The following is an 18705-nucleotide window of genomic DNA, read 5'->3' on the forward strand; positions in this document are numbered from 1 at the left end:
CAAAGAAAGCTATTATAATGAAATGGGCAAAGAGCTGGAGTCAGAAAATCAAAAGGGCCGAACTTGCTCAGCATTTCTTAAGCTGAAGGAATTGAAAAACAAATTCAAGCCATGAGTGGCAATACTTAAGGATGCTTTGGGAAGAATGTTAAATGATCCAAGAAGCAGTAAAAGAAGATGAAAGGAGTATACAGAGTAGGAATGGGCTGACACCAAAGAATTTCATGAAATAATGTATGAGCAACAGCCTGTGGCGATGAGGGAGGAAGGTCAGGCTTCTCTGAAAGAATTTGCAAAAAACAAGGCTCCAGGAGTTGACGGCATACCAACTGACATATTTCAACAAACAGACACTGCCCTGGATGTGCTAGCTAAGTTGTGCCAATAAATCTGGAGGACAGCCAGCTGGCCAACTGACTGGAAGAGGTCAATATTTGTTCCCATTCCAAAGAAAGGTGACCCAACAGAGTGCGGAAATTATTGAACAATATCATTAACATCACACGCAAGCAAGATTCTGCTGAAAATTATCCAGAAATGACTGGAGCAACACTTCAACAGAGAACTTCCAGATGTGCAGGCTGGATTTAGAAGAGGTCGTGGTACTAGGAATATTATAGCTTATGTTAGACGGCTCTTGGCAGAAAGCAGAGAGTACCAGAGGAATGTCTATCTGTGCTTCATTGACTATGCAAAGGTTTTTGACTGTGTGGATCACAACAAGTTGTGGCTGACTAAGAAAAGAATGGGAATCCCAGAACATTTGATTGTGCTTATGTGAAACCTATACTTGGACTAAGAGGCAGTTGTCAGAAGAGAGCAAGGAGACACTGCACGTTTTAAAATTGAGAAGGTGGTCCGCCAGGGATGTATTCTGTCTCCATACCTTTTCAATCTGTATGCAGAACAGATTAGCTGGGATGCTGGGCTATGTGAGGAGGAATGTGGCATCAGAATTAGAGGAAGATGCATCAACAACCTGTGTTATGCAGATGACACAATGCTGCTTGTGGAAACTGAGGAGAACCTGAAGTGCTTGCTGAAGAAGGTCAAGGACTACAGCCTTCAATATGCATTGAAGCTCAACAGCAAGAAAACAAAGATTCTCACCAATGGGCCAGTTGGCAGCATCAGGATGGATGGTGAAGAGACTGAGATTGTTCACAGCTTTAGTTTACTTGGTTCCACAGTCAACACTCGTGGTAACAGCTGCCAGGAAATCAAGAGATGAATTGCATTGGTAAAGTCAGCTGTCAGGGACCTCTCAAGAATACTGAAGAGCAACAATGTCAGGCTGGAGACTAAGGTGAGCCTGATCAGGGCTATAGTCTTTACAATTGCAAGCTATGCATTGGAGAGCTGGACAATGACTAAGGATGATAGAAAGACAACTGATGCCTTTGAGCTGTGGTGCTGGAGAAGAGTGTTGTATATACCATGGACTGCTAGAAGAACAAACAGATTTGTCCTGGAGAAGGTGAAGTCGGAATGCTCCTTGGAGTCAAGGATTCTGAGAGGGACATCATGTTTGGCAGAGTGGAGGGACGGTGCAGGAGAGGAAGACCTTCGACGAGATGGATCAATTCTGTGACTGGAGTGGTGGGAATGAATGCTTTTAAGATGGCTAGGTTGACACATGATAGAACGGCATATAGAGCTGTTGACTCGATGGCACATAACAACAACAACAACAACATATAACAGAGGGTAACTTAAGTTTTGCACATTCACTGGTGCAGGGCTTGGCAAATTGTGGGCTAGATCTACCTGGGTTCAAGGTAAATATATAGGTTCATTGAAATACGTTGTTGTGTACCGCAGAGTCAGAACCGACCCTAGCTGACCTTCCTCTGGGTTTTCAGAGGCAGTTAATTGCATGGGAGGAGACTGTTCATCTTTCTCCAGATGAACAGCTGGTGGCCTCGAACCGTGTGCCTTGGGGATTGCAGTGCAGCTTCTTACCAGCAAGTCTATTTGTTTATAGATTTCTTTCTGAATGTTTTTGCTCTACAATGGCAGTTGATTAGTTGTGATAGAAAATAGAGTATTTACTATCAGGCCCTTTCCCAAAATATTTGCCAATCTCTGCACTAGAAGGATCTGGTCCAGAACACCCTTTCCATTCTGTCCACTCTGGGTTCCTATCTGCGCACTCCCTGCAAGCTAGAAGAATAAGCTCTCATTTGATAGCCTATTAGGCCTACTTCCCAGCGGTTTGAAGAGCAGGAAGTGCACTGCTGACACGTGCTAATCCTCTCCCTCCCTCTTTATTTTTAATTCTCTGTCCTCTCTGCTTTTCCTTTGTCCGTGTTCACTTTTCTCCTCATTGCTAAGTTTTCAATTAAGATCTGGAAAATTGTGTTCCCTAGAGATTTTCTACAGTCTCTTCCATTTGTGTGAAAGGTCAGCATTCCCTGCTGAAGTTGGTAAGTGGCCTTTATCCAGTCTCTTCTCCCCTTTTCCCACTTGGCTTCATGGAATCCTATGGAACTTTATCGGTCTTGGCTGAGGGTCAAGGTTAGCTGACAAAATTCTCAGGGAAAGCCTCCAGTTTCTTTTTGTGTGTCCCCTCCCCGTGTCAGGGTGGCCCAGTGTGGGTCTCAAACCACATCAGGCACTCACATGTAGATACATCGCTGTGTTTCTTTTGTAAACAGTACTTAATAAGGGGGGGGGGATCAGCTCCTAAGTATGGGCTGGGCTTTTCCCCTACCCCCATTGTCGAGCTGGTTTAAATGACCCAGTTGCTTTATTTGAAAGCCATTTATTTAGACGACAGATTATGTAGATGTAACTGGATAAATAAAAAAAGTGAAATCAAGGTTGGAAGCAGTGGTTAGAATACAAACACACGGGGGCCACACCATTGAGCAGTGCCCCCAGACAGAACAATGGCTCAGAAATGACACTTAGAACCCTCCCCTTGCCCCCAAGCAGCTCTAAACTTCAAGGTCCCATGCAAGAAATTGAATTTTGGTTTGGCACCAAGCACCCACGCGGCCCCTGCCTCCTCTCCACCCCTCGACTGTACCCCCAGCGATATTCTGACATTCACGCCTGCCCTGTAGCGTGCAGTCCTCCTCTTCCTTGAAGACAACACTAGAAGCTGTGGGGCGGGGCCCAGCACCAGGGGTGTGGTCCTGCCCAGGTGGGTGCGCTTAGCCCTGCCCCTCCCTGGTTCACCTCCCCCACAACAGAGTAAATGCCAGGCCACCTCCCACTGGCTTGAAAGAAGACAAAGTTGGATGGCGCACTCACTTGTATATGTAAGTGCAAAATTCACCAGGTACAACCGAGACCTCACTGCCTAAGGAGTCTCCATCTCACCTGTTCAGTCCGCTAACATACACCTTCATGAAGTCCAAAATCCCCATAAAATCCTGCGTGTGACATCCCCCCTCTTTAATGGTAAATGTTTTGGAATGTCCATAGATAAGAAAATGGACGGCGTAGAGGAAAGATTTCATGGCCAGGTTCACATTTCACCTCCGGATATCGGAATACTCAGACTGTTCATCCTCCCTCTCGCTGCTTCCCGAAGATCCCTGGGCTCCGGGGCTCCCGGCTCTGGCCCGGGTGTGGGCACTGGGGTGGCTCTTGCTGCCCCACTCGCCCTTCGCTCCTCGGCTGGTCTCCCTACTGCTGGACTCTGCGAAGTGGTGGCCCATTTCCCCGTGGTGGGCCCTGGAGAGCTTGGCTCTGTCTGCTTGTAGCTGGCGTTCAGGGGGCACAGTGGGGGGCCTTTGGATGGCCGAGGTGCAGAAGCTCAAGATGGAGCACAGCCCCCCCCAGTTCTGTTCACACTGAGCCTGGACGCTGTGGGTGATGGCCTCCTTCACTTCCTCCCCACAGGTCAGCAGCAGGTTTACCAGGTCCACGTAGGGCCTGGAAATGGAAAGCAAAGAGAATGAGAGAGGTTGAGTAGGCGGCAAGTCCCCGCTGGCACCATCAAGGGCAGTGATACCACCAGGAAGAAGGAAGCTCCCACTTCCTGGCTTGGATTGGTCAAAGACCTTTCTGGAATTCAAGTCACTACCTATATTCTAAGGAGCCCTGGTGGTGCAGTGCAGAACATAAGCATCCCTCACCTTTGGGTTGGCAGTTCAAATCTACCAGCTGCTCTGTGGGAGAAAGCTGTTAGTCTCTCCTGAAGACTTGCAGCCTCGGAAACCCCAGGGTGAGGAATTGGTTCAACAGCGGTGGGTGATGAGCACACATTTTCTCTGGCATACTGGCTTTCTCCAATGTTTACTGAGTGGCGACCATGCTCTAGGCTGCACAGCGGGCACTGGAGGTAGCTAGAGGCACAGGAAGGCTTCCACTCTCCCAGGAATGGTAGAAAGAGTCCATCACATGGAAAACTATCACAGGGCAACATTTCCCAGTACACATAGATAAGGACTGCTGCTGTTGTGTCCCGTCAAGTCAGAACTGACCCACAGCTGACCCTCCAGAGGGTTTTCCAAAGCAGTGAATCGTATGAGGAGACTGCCCATCTTTCTCCCATGGAACAGTTAGTGGATTCGAACTATGTACCTTTGGGTTGACAGCGCAATGCTTTACCACTAAGCCACCAGAGCTCCCCAGTAAAAGTGTAGGGTCCCAGTATGACAAAATAGGACCTTGGGGGAGGCAAAGAGCCAGAAGGTGAGGCCTCAGGCTAGGGTAGGTTAAAGAGAAAAAAGGAGTTTCTGGTAGCCTAGTGGGGTAGAAGCTGCACTGTCAACTCTAAGGCAGGTGGTTCAAATTCACCATGCTGCTCCATGGGAGAAAGATGGGCAATCTCCTCTTGTGTGATTCACAGCAGGAAAGTCAACCACGGGTTGGTTCCTACTTGGCAGTGAGTCTGAAGAAGAGCGGTAAGGTGGACTGACGTCTGACTGCAATGACAGGCGTTAGCACAGCACAGAGGGTGAGGACCGACAGGGTTTTGTTTCGTCACATACTGTGTCAGAGTCAGCACTGATGGATGGAGGTGGAGGGGTGTCTGGGGACCCATGGAATAGTCCTTAGGCAAAGAGTAGAAAGCTTTCCTTAACAGATAGAGAAGCCTTTCTTCTAGACAAGAAAGAGCAAGCGAGGATTTGCAACTCAGAGAAGGACCCCCAAATGGCAACGGTGAACTCTGTTATTTGCTTGTCTGTGATTTTAGTGAGATCAGCTTGCTTTGCACGATGCACCCCTTGGGCCAAAAGAAACCATCCCTCATATTCAAGTTTGCCACTGGTGCAGGGTGATGGAATAACCACGCCTTGTGGAAGTGAGTAGATGCCCTGCCGTCTTCTCCTTCCCTCTGTATGTGGAGGTGCCTGGAAGCTGCAGAAGGGTGGAAGTGTCTTCTTGGGATGCCATTTCCCAGGGAACGGTTCCTTGCCTTGGGAGAGGCTGAGTATTGGGAGTGGTAGACCAAACTTCATTCTTTGTACTCTCGGGTTTCTCTCAAACAGCAGATGTGGGTTGGTGGTGAGGGACCTACATGCTTAGAATAAGAGATGGGTCTCTATGACAAAGTCAAATGCATCTGGAGGGAAGAGAATTCCCTTGAGTGTGATTCCTGATCACTGGAGGAGGTGTGATTACATCTTGCACCCCCTCCTTGTTCTCAGGGAGGAAGGGTGTGGGGAGAACCGAAGCAATTCTCCGCTGCGTATATTTTTGGGCCCTTCCAGTAAGGCATGTCTCCAGCAATGGGCTCCTATGGTCCACTTACTGCTTTTCTTAATTCTTGTTGGACTTTTAAAAAAGAGGTATGGAAGGCTTCGTGTGGCTCACCAGAATCTTAAACAGCCCTTGACGAGCAAAATTCTATATAAACCATTCACACTGTGGCTCCATACCACCATCTTGGGCAGGGTGATCAGTCTGCAGTGAGGTTATTATAAGAAGGAGCAAACTGCCCCCCTCCCAACCCCCTTGCACCAGCCTCGACCACCTGGCTAGCTGAATTCTAGCCCATTTTATCTTTTCTTTGCAAATTGCCTTTTTTTGGTTTTTGGTCATGCAGAGAGCTTAGGTTATGCTCTAAGGCTTGTAAAGTCCTTTACTGCTCTTTTAAATTATTAGTCCTCAAGTTGTAGCTGGTGATTTATCCTGGTTTCAATGGATGTAAAAACTGAGATAAGGGGAAGGGAATGCGATTTTGGAAAATTTCTGGGCCTAGAATGGCCCAGGGCTGGACTGAGAGCAGAGAGGAGGAATGTTCTGGCTGATACAGATCAAGCTGCCTTTTCAGGACCACTTGATGGTTTTGGAGTCTGAGATTTTGAGTATCTCTAGTGGGCAAGCTGCTTAAACTTTCTAAGGCTGTGCGTTTCCTTGTCTGTAACTGTGACAAGGAAGATGACAATACCTGCCTTTTGGGACAACCACAAGGAAATAATCCTAGGCAAATGCTCAATACCTGCTTGTTTCCTTCCTTCCCCCCGCCCAGGACGGTGCTCAGAGAGAGAGAGAGAGAGAGATCAGCTGGCCCAGTGGACAGAAGGCGATGTCACCAAGCCAAAGTTGGGTGACTTTTAATCTGCAGCCCTTGGGCCTGTCTTTCATTGTTTTTGTTCAGACATTCCTCTAGGTCATATTGCCCTGGTGTACAAGTTGCCGTACAGCAGACACTTGTGGTTGCTGTGAGGCTGAACACTGTGACACTGATGTGTCAAGTGTGTTAATGACTGGTTACCCAATACGGACAGAGAATGGGGTGGAGCTCCCCGAATAAAACAAGCTTGGAAGGAGGAGTGGCATCCACTTCCATAATAGCTTGCCTCCGAAAACCCTATGAACCTGGAGAGAGAATGACAGACACCCAAGCCTTGAGGACTCTCCTTCATAGGGTCGCTATGAGTCGCCTGCGACTCGATGACAATAACAACACAACAGGATGGTGCTAAAGGTTAACATGTTGAGCTGCTCACTGAAATGTGGAAGGCTCAAGTGCATCGTAAGAAAGGCGTGGCAATCTGCTTCTGAACTCCAGCCCTTAAAAACCCTACAGAGCACAGTTCTAACCTGACACATACGAAGTTGCCATGAGTAAGACTTGACTGCAACTGGTTATCTGCCGAAGCAACCACAGGATTTCATGACCTAGGTCTTTGTACCTCCCACTCCCCAGAGCGAGAAAATGGACGTGATGGGGTCTGTAAGGTTCTACTGTCAAGGTTGTTTCCCCTGAGTGAAGGGTGGGCTCTTACTTGGGAATTTATAGACTGCCTCTTGGCCTCGTGTGCTAGGGCATTCATCCAAGTAAAGAGCTCTCAGCACCCCAAAGCTGACCTGCGAAGTCTGGTGGCCCTAACTCTCCTCTGCCCTTGACCTGCTCTCCAAGGCGAAAGCCGTGTGCTGGCGGGAGTGTCTGTGTGTGAGCAAAACCTAACTAATCTAAACCGTGTTCTGAGCTGGCCTGGTGCCTTCTCAGGCTGCAAGCTCAGCCTGTGTCTAATGACAAAGCCCAGCTCTCTCTGGGTGTCAGCAAGGCTAAAGGATTTTAAAAATACTTGGAGGGGGGCGTGCCTGGAGGCTCAGTCTATTGATGGCTGCCAGAACACAGTGATAATGTGTTGGTGGCCACTAGGGCTGGGTGCAGCCGGGGGAGCAGATGATAGGTTGAAAAGGGAATGGTGGGGGATATGGGGAGCAGAGGGAATGAAATGTTTGAAAATAACCACGTTAACAGACCATGTTCTGGGTCGAGTGGGGATTGGGTTGAGGTACAGCCATAGTGTGGACTTGGGGGTGACTGTAACATACTTTTTTCTATAATGAGAAGCAAATTTGGTTCTCTTTTTCCTGTCTGTGACCAATAACCACACATTCCTAAGCAACTGTCTTGATATTTGGAGACTGGAAGAATTTGCTGTGTCAAAATCAGTTAAGATGGTTCAAACAACAGCAAGTAAAGGCAAATAGGCTTGAAGGTCAAGTTGATGTACTACCTGAATCATAGCTTCAGCAGGGAAGACAATGGGGACTTGGGGAAGCCAGAGCTAGGGAGAGACTGGGTGATGAAGATGGTTTATGTGCTTGGCTGCTGAGAGGTTTGCAAGAGAGGTTAGGTTCAAGTCCACCCAGCGGTACAGAGGAAGAAAGGCATGGAGATCTACTGCCGAAAAAATGAAGGACAGTTCTGCTGTGACACACAAGGGGGTGCTGTGAGCCAGACTTGACTCCTTGGGAGCTGTTTTCCTGGCTGGGTTAAGGGGGGACCCACTGAAGTGCTGGCTTAGGCAGAAAGCAAGAAGCCTTGTATGAGGTCACAGGAAGTGTTTTAAAAGGAGGCCCAAGTTTCTTAGCAGAGTGGCCTTCCTTCATTCTCAGAGCAGGCTGGAGAAGGGGCACCAAGGTGTAACCGAAACGAAGCAAAGCACCCTTCGGAAGTACAGGTCCCATGGTCCTGAGGGTCACGTTTCCATGAGATACTAAAAAGCCTTCTTATGTTCTTGAACTCAAGGCCACTGAGTGAGAACTGACTCATAACTGACCCTCCCCTGGGTTTCCAAGGCTATCAATTAATTGCACGAGAGGAGACTGACCATCTTTCTCCTGTGGAGTGGCTGGTGGACGGACTTCACTGCTAGAGAAGGGGACCTTTGGGCCAGCAGCACAACTCCCTTCAGACTGAGGGGACCAAAAAACTGCCAAAGAGTCAACATTTTCTTAAACTCCAGGAATGTATTATAACTCACAAATGAACATCCTAGCCTCTATCCTTGAGGCTATCAGAGTATCTTTAATGAATGACAACTGGCCCAGGGAGACTGAGCTCCATGGAGTTTCTCATTTATGGAGTGTTTGGCTCTTTTCTTACTTACACATTTGGTAGAATAACCCTTCATTCTAAGGGGACACCTTGAAGAAGGGGAATTTCAGTGCTATCTTTGTAAGGAACCCCTCAATCAGGTGGATTGACACAGTGATTGCTATAATGGGCTCTGTGTGTCAGGAAGTGTGAGGATGGCACAGGATAGGACAGGGTTCAGATCTGTGGTTCACGGGGATGGCACCCTAACAACATCTTTGTGCAGGAGCCCCTAAGTGGTAAAAATTGGCTCCTAATCAAAAGGTTGAGGGTTTGAGACTATCCCGAGGCACTATGGAAGTAGTCCTGGTGAACTTCTGAAAAATCAGCCCTTGAAAACTACAGAATATAGTTCTACTCTGACACATATGGGGTTGATATGAGTTAGAGTCAACTCAAAGTACAAGTTACTTGTACTTCTTGTACAATGGGGACATAGTAGAAGAAAAAAACCCCACCTTTTTTAAAAAGCACCATACTTAGGGAGCATGAGTCTTTGGCATGAGCAAGGAGATTTGAGGTACGTTTCTGACAAGTGGCTTTAGATATAATGTAATATATATATATATATATAAATTATTGTTGTTATGTACTGTTGAGTTAGCACCAACCCATAGCTGACACTCCAGTGGGTTTTCAGAGGCTATAAATTGCACAAGAGGAGATTTCCCATCTTTGCATGAAGTGGCTGATGTATTTGAACAGCATGCCTTTGAGTTGGCAGTGCAACTCCTTACCACTAAGCCACCAGGGCTCCATATCTACTGTCTATCTATATATTTCACATTGGGTTCAGTTAAGTATAGATATTTCACCAATTCTAAGCTGAAAAGTATAAATCAAATCCCAGAATAATTATTTAAGCGCTCAGCATAAATTTTCTCATTGGCTAAATGGAAAAAGTGGTTTCTATCTTGTAACACTGTTGGGAAGGTTTATAAAAAGCTCTTGACCAAGGGCCTACTAAAAAGTGGTCAATCACTTATTCTCATAGATGACCCTCCAGTCAGTTCTCAGAGGCTATAAATAGTACCAGAGGAGATTATCCATCATTCTACTGAGGAGCAACTGGTGGACTTGAACGGTCTGCCTTTGGTTTGACAACACAACCCCTTACCATTTTGTCACCAGAACTCTCTTCAAAAGTGGCAGCTATTATTATTATTGCTGATGTTGTTAGTTCCTATTACTACTTGATAGGCATTTAGAAGAACAATATTTTATAAGGTATCGGTGTACTTTAAAGAAAAGGTAACATTATTTTGGTTTTGGCATGAGTCTTCCAGTAAATCTTACAACTCTAACACTGAACCAGCAGTGCTGCAAGGTACTTAGAAACGCACAACCAAATGGAAATTAACATATGATAGCTCTTGCCTTCCATGGTCTGAGTGGTGGTGGTGTGATGGGATGTCACCTGTTTAGTGATACAACTGAAAGAAGGTCATGGCACACACTAAGGAGCAAAGTTAATCAAACTGTACTGATCTGGCCTAAAACAACATGACAGAAAAGCAAATGATGGCACCACACTGGCAGTGATTTGCTTAGTTACATGTTTCTTCCTCCCTCTGTCTCCAGGGACAGAGCCATCATAATATTTTCAGGCTACAGGCCATGCCTATTATTAGGAGTAAGTGGATATCAATATGATTTACCAAAATTTAGAGCTTGCATAATGAGTTAGGTGTTTAAGGAAAGATCATAAAGTTGGCTGGTCTGAAATCACTCAGAGGGACCTTGGTGACTGACTTCTGAAAGGTTTCAGCCTTGACCAAACCTAGGAAGTACAGGTGTACTCTGCCTGCTTTAGGGTCCCATGAGTTGGAATCGACTACTTGGTAAATGATTTGGTTTATGTATTTTTTTAAAAAAATAGAATATTTCAAAAATAATTTTAAGGAATTATATGTCCTTATCATTGACTTTCAAGTAAGATTAGGTCTTTTTTTTCCAGTGTGGCATAAAGTTAAGGTGTTTCCTCTGGGAAGGCACTGGTGTCTTAGATGAGGGGAACTGAAGCTTCTAAAGGCAGGAGTCCCTAGGCGGTGCAAACGGTTCATGTGCACAGCTCCTAACAGAAAAGTCAGACGTTTGGGTTCACCCGGAGGCATTTTGGAAGGAAGGCCGAGTAATATATTACTAGCTCTACAAAGAATATATTATTAGCTCTACACAGATACATACAGGGTCACCATGAGTGAGACTGAACTTGGTGACATCGATTTTGTTTTTAAGGTATGGAGTTTATGAAGGCAGTGAAAACAAACTAAAACAAATGCAAAACTATGGCTCTTCTTGTGTATCATCAAGTCAGAATTTACTCATAGCTGACCCTCTCGTGAATGTTCAGAGGTAGTAAAATATGAGGAGGCTGCCCATCTTTCTCCTACAGAACAGCTGGTAGATTCAAACCACATGCCTTTGAGTTGACAGTACAACTTCTTACCACTAGGCCACCAGCACTCCTTTGGGCTCTTATTGTTTGTTATGTACCTTTGAGTTGACTACAACTCATAGCCACCCTATAAATGCTGGCTCTGAACCTTGCTCTACCTTGAGCCAACCTCACTATCTCTGATGCCTTTTTCCCCTTTGCCACAGTCACTGTGTCAATCCATTTCATCCAGGGGCTTTCTCCTATTATTTAAGAGTTTAGATCATGGAACCAAACTTCTTTGGCTTTGCTTCTCACTAGCTGTGTGAGTTAGTTGACTGATGTGCACAATGGAGATGTTAACATTACTTACTCACAGAGCTGTGGTGTGGACCAGATGAAGATTCTCTAAGTATCCTCTAGCATAGTGTCTGCTCAGTGCATGCTATCAGCAATTGGCCTCCTCAAGGACATCTTTACAGCTATTTGGATATTGAAAACTACTGTGTTCCTGACTGAGAGGAAGAGGAAAAGGTTTTCCAAACCTTACCATTTGGTTTTAAAACCTTTTTCTCAATTAAGATTTGAATGTGATAGTGGCATTCTTTTCCACTTTTCCTAAAAGCCACCAGGAAAGGGGTCACTCAGAGCCAGGGCAACTTTCCAAGGTAAAAATGCCTCACTTTGGAGGCAAATTCAGACTCTCAAACGGAATGAAATGCCCCTCAGACTTCAGGACACCACCCGCTTTTCTTTAACCTGTAAGGGGCCTTGATCCCCTGGCTTGCCTCAGAGCAGTACTCACTCTTGCAGCAGTAAATCCTTGAAGTGGATCATCTCCACCATCACCTGGATGTTTTCCTGGGCTGCAGAGCACAGGTCGTGCTTGAGGTAGCATTCTCTCTGCAACTGGAACACCATTTCCCTGATGGCAGGGCACTTGCGGCTTATGCAGCTAAACCTATGCCTCAGCGCATGGGCCTTACACTTCAGGGCATCTTTGATGAACGACTTGCCCTGAGAAGAGAGATGGCAGAAAAGAGGTGTCTTTGTTACAAGCTTGGACATTAACCCTTCTTGGGGGTTACAAGAAAATTTTCTGGACAACTGAGAACCGAGACTTCACCTTAGACTAAAGCTTTTCCAGGTAACAGGGCGAGGCATGAGTGACATGAGACCTCCAGCATTTGGCTAAAACGGATGTTGCTGCTGGACACTGACAACTCTGCCCCCTTCCCTTGCCAGCTGCACCGCCCGACCCCGTCCTGGGGCTTGGCCGGCGGTCTGTTCTCCAGGCAGCGCCTCCTAGATCGCTTGGTGGGAACTTCTCCAGAATGCAAGCAGCATCTGCCTAAATCTACAACTGCTTCTTGGATCCCGGCAATCTCTTTATTTCTTTATTTTTTTCCCAAACAGAAAGTGCTGATTTGCCCAAATTTCACGCCTTTGCTTTTCCCTTTGAATCCGTGAGCAGCAGTCAAGACGGGGTACCTCCCCTTCCTGCCTCAGTGCCTCCCATCACCCCAAACCCACACCCCATTTCCGCCTGTCCTTTAAAGAAGCGCATTCTTTTTCCTTTTTAAATCACGATTTGACTCCTTTAAACGGTGAGGATTATTGTCTCTAAAAGGCTGGGCTGGCACACGGCCTGGCAGCATCTGGAGTCTGGGCTGCCCGGGCAGCGGCCCCTCCCCCGCGCCCTGCCTGGAGTGGCGAAGGCGGCCAGGCATACATCTGGCCTACAGCGCTCTTTCCTGGCAGCCTCACGAGTGTATAATCTTATCCTAGAAAGGAGACAGCTGTTGGGGGTGTGGAGGCGCGTCAGGGCCATTAGCTCCCTTATCAACCTTGCAAGGCAGAGAGGATTGTGGGATAGCGACCCGGGGCGTCCTCTCACCCTCCATCACTATAGAAACGAGCTGTGCTTGGGGAGGGCGCCCCTCGGCTTTTAGACAGGCCAGAAGTAACCGAGTTGAGAAAGTAAACGAGTTTAGATTGGAAGTGGGAAGCCACTCAGCACATTTATTTTGGTTCTCTCTTTAGAAAAGAATTGAGATAGTGTCTAGTCACAGAAAAACCACGTGGCCCACCCACCTCCCAAGCAGCCCTCTTTTAACTTACAGTGACTGTGAAACAGAATGGAGGGCAGAGTGTCCATTTGTTAAGTATTTATGAGCTGAGTCAATCAGAAAGAGATGCTTTAAACTTAACATATCCTTGCTGATTGAGAAGGAAGACCCCCCTCCACACACACACACACACACACACACACACACACACACACCCCACACACATACCCAGCCAGGGAGATGAGAGTATCAGAGGATATAGCAATCTGCTCTCTGTATACCTTGACCTCTTGTGGGATTACCCTCAAATACATATTTTGTCTCTGAATTTCCTATTCACTTCTTAATTCTAATTAATACCAAAATGATGCTTTTATTAGGGTGACAGGTGGAAGGATCCTCAAATAGTTTGAAAGTCCTACTTCCGCCATTAGGCTGGGAGCCCCTGGCATCCCATTCTGGTTATCAAGCATTGCTTTTTCTTCTATAGTGTGTCACTGATGAGCAGGGCCTTAGGTATTAGACTGCTAAGGAATTCAGCAGCCAGTCCTAGGGAGAAAGATGAGGCAGTTTGCCTCTGTTAAGATTCGTTGTTATGTACCATTAGGTGGGAAGCAACTCGTAGCTGACCTGCTAGCTGGTTTTCAGAGGCAGTAAATGACACAGGAAGAGGCTGCTCATTTTTCTCCCACAGAGGAGGTGGTGGATTGGAACTGGGTACCTTTGGATTGGCAGTGCAACTCCTTACCACTAAACCACCAAAATCAGCTTGGAACTCCGATGAGGAGGGCCATTATGAATTGGAATTAACAGCAGTGGGTTTGGCTTTGTTATAGGATGTCAATATATGCCGGCCGGTGACTTTCATGACTCACATCTCAACTGTAAGCCTCATCCATGTGTTGTCATCCCTCTCCTATGACCTGGAGGAGGAAGAAGAGGATGCTCCAACAGTGGAGTTCCTACATGGTACAAATAGTCAAGCTGCTAAGCAAAAGGTTTGAGTCAACTCAGAAGACAGGCCTGGCAATACTTCTGAAAAATCAGCCTTTGAAAACTATATGGAACACAGTTTACTCTGACACATGTAGGGGCACCATGAGTTGGAGGTGGCAATGGCAATGGTAACTTGTGGTGGCGTCAACAGTGCACATAAGGGCTAGAGAGAAAACAACAAAGGCTGGTCCAATGCCATCTCCAAGTACATTTGGACCACCAGCACTGGAATCAGAAGGTAGCTTGTTTTCTTTTCCCGAGGCCTGAGTGGCCAATTGGCTTTACCCTTGGGATCCTGAGAAAAGGGAAGTGGGTCAGTTCCTGCCTATATTTATTATACAGAGTAAAAGAAAAATGCAGAATTGAGGGACTCACTCAGGGTTTTGGATTTTCAGATTGGGAGAGGAGGGTCTGCAACTTTCCAAAATGTACTGTTGTCAAGTCTGTCCTGACTCATAGAAACCCTGGAAGGTAGAGTGCTCCAGAGGGTTTCTGAGACTATGCATCTTTATACGAGCAGACAGCTACATCCTTTTCCCAATGAGCTGGTGGGCTCAAAATGTAGACCTTTCTGTTATCATCCCACTGCTTAACCCACTGTACCAGTAGGACTCTGATCTGTTACTTAGGAGGAATATTAATCAAGGGAGTTTAATTTATCTAGGTTACTTGCCCATTACTGAGGAGTAATGATGTTAGTCTGAGGACTAAGGTGTGCCTGATTCAGACCATGGTCTTTTCAATCACTTGTTATGCTGCTGAGAGCTAGATAATGAATATAACAGAAGAAAAATTGATGCATTTGAATTGTGATATTGGAGTTCTGAATAAATCCCATGAACTGCCAAAAAACCAGATATGTCTTAGAGTAAATACAGCCAGAGTGCTCTTTGGATGCAAAGATGACAAAATTTCATTTCATATACCTTAAGCATGTAGTTAGGAGAGGGAGGCTGTTCCTTGGAGAGGGTCATCATGCTTGAAAATGTGGAGTGTTGGCAAAAGAGAAGAAGACCCTCAACCAAATAGTTAAATATACTGACTACTGCAGTGGACTCTCAAATATGTCAGACATGGTGAGGATGCCACAGGAGAGGACAGGGTTCAGATCTGTTGTTCATAGGATCACTATGAGTCATACTCAACTCAAGGGCACCTAGCAATAGCAATAAAACCTTCCCATTGGAGGCAATTTCCAAAAAAATTATGTCTCACTCACTTGTCTCTATAAAGTGAAAGTAATTTTTGGAATGTATAATTGGAGTTTCTATTGCCTTCTCTAGTCTACTATTCCCAATATGATAGGCCTGGAAAATGGGTTCTGGGAAGTTATAGAAGGCATTTATCATTATTTTTGTGGTCTCTGCTGAAATTTCTAAGTAATCATTTAACTTATTCTCCATCCTCTTTGCTGTGTAGACATGACACAAAAGTGTAGAAAGATTTAGGCAGTTCTAAAGAGCAGAGTGTAAGTGCAGCTCCAGAGAGCAAAGCATAAATGCAGTGGAGGGGAGGCCACACTGGTTCTGTTATGCACTGAGAATGACTTTTGCAAGTGATAATACCCTACAAAACAGCTAAGGCAATCTGCTAGCAAGGTTTCCCCAATGAACATCTCTGGCATGCTATGCCCACCTAAAACGTCCTTCGTGCTCTTTATGGTTTTTACCTGGGCATCAAATTTTCCAGCGTTGTGAAGAAAAGTCATGCAAATTCCATGTAAGCCCCGGATCTCACAGGAGTTGTTCTCAAAACATTCAAACACGCCACATCCCACATCACCTGCGGTGACCAAACAGTGCTGGATTTCTGCTACAATGAGAATGACATAGAAATATAATCCATGCTTGACAATGTAGAGAGGTAGACAGACATAAAAGTTAGTGAGGACTATTCCAGGATTAAAAATGATGAGGAAGCAAAATGGCACCTACTCTTGAAAAACACTAGTATTTTTATTTTTATATCAAACTGTCACCATGAAAGTCACAATTGGTTTGAGCTGTCTATCCCCCCCCCCCATTTTGCTGTAGTATGTGTGTGCATACTTAGAGAGCAGAAAACATTTCGGTTTTTCAAACAGAGGACACAAATAAGATTTTGAATTCTCAACTTGCTCCCTTCCTCCTGTCCAACAGTCTGTCAATGAAATTGCTTTCTCTATTTGGTTCTGTAGACACTGGTGCTATTGAATCACAGCCATTTCCTCCCTGACCCCCAAATGAGACCATCCAAAAAGGCAGTTTCAATTCAATTTTATGATTCAACACCTAAGAATCAAAACAAAATTCCTATTAAGGCAGCGCCTCCAAACCATCCGCATTAAAAATACCACGCTAGTGAAGCTGCGGTTTGAGAGCAGCTCAGGATGGGGGGCAGCCTTGAGAAACGCCACCGTCTCAGGCAGCGGCGCCTTTTAATTGATGATCCGGTGTGAGAAGGCATTTAATTCTCAGAAGCCCCATGGATTGGGCATTTATACCCCTCCCCCCCTCTCAGGATGTGGCCCTAATTCTACTCTCGGAAAGGGCAGCCAGAGGGAGTTAACTGCCAGGCTGCATGTGCAGCTCTTCCCTGTCTCCACTACCCAATTCTCTGATTTAAACCAACCTCAAAATTACATCAGAAAAGTGTATTTTGGAAGAAGGGTGGGGTCAGAGTAGATAATCTGCATTCAGATTAAATCTAGCTAGAGAACCGAGAGGTAGGCATTTGTGGAGGGTCACCAGTTACGGAGAATCTAGTTCCGTTTCGTTCCCGAGCAAGAGCTGGAGAGGGGAAGGGTGCTCACACGAGAAGGCACCGGCTCTGGGGTGCTGGCACCAGCACGTGGAGGTGGGAGGCTCCCGGCTGACCCCACAGGCGGCCCCAGTGTGCCAGGCAGGATCGTGCAGGCCAGCAAGACACTCACTCGCCGCGTCCCTAATGGGCACGAGTGCATTACTGCACTTTTGGGGAGCGTGCGCCGCTGCCGCGTTCGCACGCCCCCCCATCCCCCAAGGTTTGGAGAGGGTCGCAGAAAACAAGCGCTGGAAGCACATTTGCTTTCTTGGTCCTCAGCCGGGAGAAGGTCCACTCGAGTGTGTAGCACGCCTGGCTTTGCTCCGCAGCGTGCAGGGTACAGGAGAGCTGGCTGAGCAGCAGCGGCACACCGTAGGAGTCGTGTGACCATTTCTTGGCTTGCTGACCTACCCAGGAGCGCAGAGAGCGTGGCAGAGGTACGCTTTCCCCCGTTTCAAAGGCAATGTCCCCAGGGGAAAAGTGCTTCCTGCCGTTTGCCTCACCAGTCAGCAAAGTTCTCAACTATCTGGCATCTTAGGAGGAGGGGCAAGACGAGGTCCTACCGAGGCTGGTAGACTGAGAAGTTTTCTGGGTGCAGGGCGCGGCCGGCTAGGAAGACCTTCCATCCCTCCCACACGCGGGCCGGGGTGCAACCGCACGTTATGCATCGGGCCCAGGACTCTGGCCGGCCGCTGGCAGCGTCCGGCGCTGCCTCATTTCCCCTCAAACCTGAGAAGGACAGCAACAAGTCCGGCTCCAGCCATTTCATCACCCTGACAGCACGTGCAGATTCCAGGCGCGCGGAGCCGGGCACAGACTTCATCTCCCCTCCCCTAGCGCTCTCGCTTTGCATGTTTCGCACCACCCTAAGAGTTTGTCCAGTCCCAGGTGGTTGCTGGACTCCAGGCGAAGTGCCCGGGCACACTGCGTGGGTGCAGAGTGTCCTCTCCCAGCAGCTCCCGGCGCACACACTTACCTGTGTTCTGCAGGGACAGGCGGCCTTTCTGTTGGGAGCCCCTGTCTTGGGAGCCCTCAGGCGGGTTGGTAGCGTCTGTCCCCTGCGCCGGGTCAAAGGTGGCCAACACTAAAGCCAGAGTCATGAACTGGCTCAACCTCTCGGCACACATGGTTTTTGGTATAATCCTCCCTCCGGGAGACCTGTATTCTTTGTGCTCTGCTCCTCTTCCTCCTCCTTCTTCGCTTCCCCTTCTCCTCCCACTCTTCTTCCTTCAAGCCTTTTCCCTCCTCCTCGGGGCCGCAGCTTGGATAGAGGTTACCCAGCGCCCTCCCGTAGCTCTCTAGAGAGCATGTGACCAGGCCGTTAGCAGCGCCGAGAGTGCCTGGCAATGCAGGGATGGTGCCTCAAATATCCCTGGAAGCTCTGGTGTCACTTGAATGAAGGAGTCGAGCAGGTGTTGTCCTGGCTTCTGGACCAATCCGAGACCCCAGCCCGTTTGACAACACGACTGGGAGGCGGGGCCTGCGCCCAACTACTACTGGAGGAAGCTGATCGCTGCTGGGAGCGCCCCACAAACTTGCCGACCTGGAGGTGGCTTTGCATTTGCGTGCGTGTGTGTGAGGGTGCATGAGCGCGGCCAGAGATGCGTGCGCGTGTGCGGGCGCTCCAGGGCAATGGCCGACAAACTCAAAACAGATAAAAGCGAGTCTTAGTTCTGATTGCAGCTCAA

General features: G+C 47.3%; 1 protein-coding gene across 1 annotated transcript; it reads right to left on the reverse strand.

Moving 5' to 3' along the window:
- Positions 1–3482: 3482 nt before the first annotated feature.
- On the reverse strand, positions 3483–18144 carry STC2 (stanniocalcin 2). The gene is made up of 4 exons (XM_006884360.1): positions 17994–18144; positions 15906–16048; positions 11977–12188; positions 3483–3885 (listed from the first exon to the last, which is right to left on the reverse strand). The coding sequence occupies exons 1-4, from the start codon at positions 18142–18144 to the stop codon at positions 3483–3485; spliced, it is 909 nt and encodes a 302-aa protein (XP_006884422.1).
- Positions 18145–18705: the final 561 nt, after the last annotated feature.

The sequence above is a fragment of the Elephantulus edwardii genome, unplaced genomic scaffold (genome assembly GCF_000299155.1).
Source record: "Elephantulus edwardii isolate Elephantulus edwardi_28Jun2011 unplaced genomic scaffold, EleEdw1.0 scaffold00033, whole genome shotgun sequence".
In the NCBI taxonomy this organism is placed as follows: domain Eukaryota; kingdom Metazoa; phylum Chordata; class Mammalia; order Macroscelidea; family Macroscelididae; genus Elephantulus; species Elephantulus edwardii.

What these genes read in the sequence shown, in the direction of transcription:
- STC2 (XM_006884360.1), bottom strand. Translation starts at nt 18,144, where the DNA reads ATGTGTGCCGAGAGGTTGAGCCAGTTCATGACTCTGGCTTTAGTGTTG. An exon ending in CCTGTCCCTGCAGAACACAG is followed by an intron (nt 16,049 to 17,993) that starts GTAAGTGTGTGC and finishes TTCTCATTGTAG; the next exon opens with CAGAAATCCAGCACTGTTTG. An exon ending in CTGGAAAATTTGATGCCCAG is followed by an intron (nt 12,189 to 15,905) that starts GTAAAAACCATA and finishes CTCTCTTCTCAG; the next exon opens with GGCAAGTCGTTCATCAAAGA.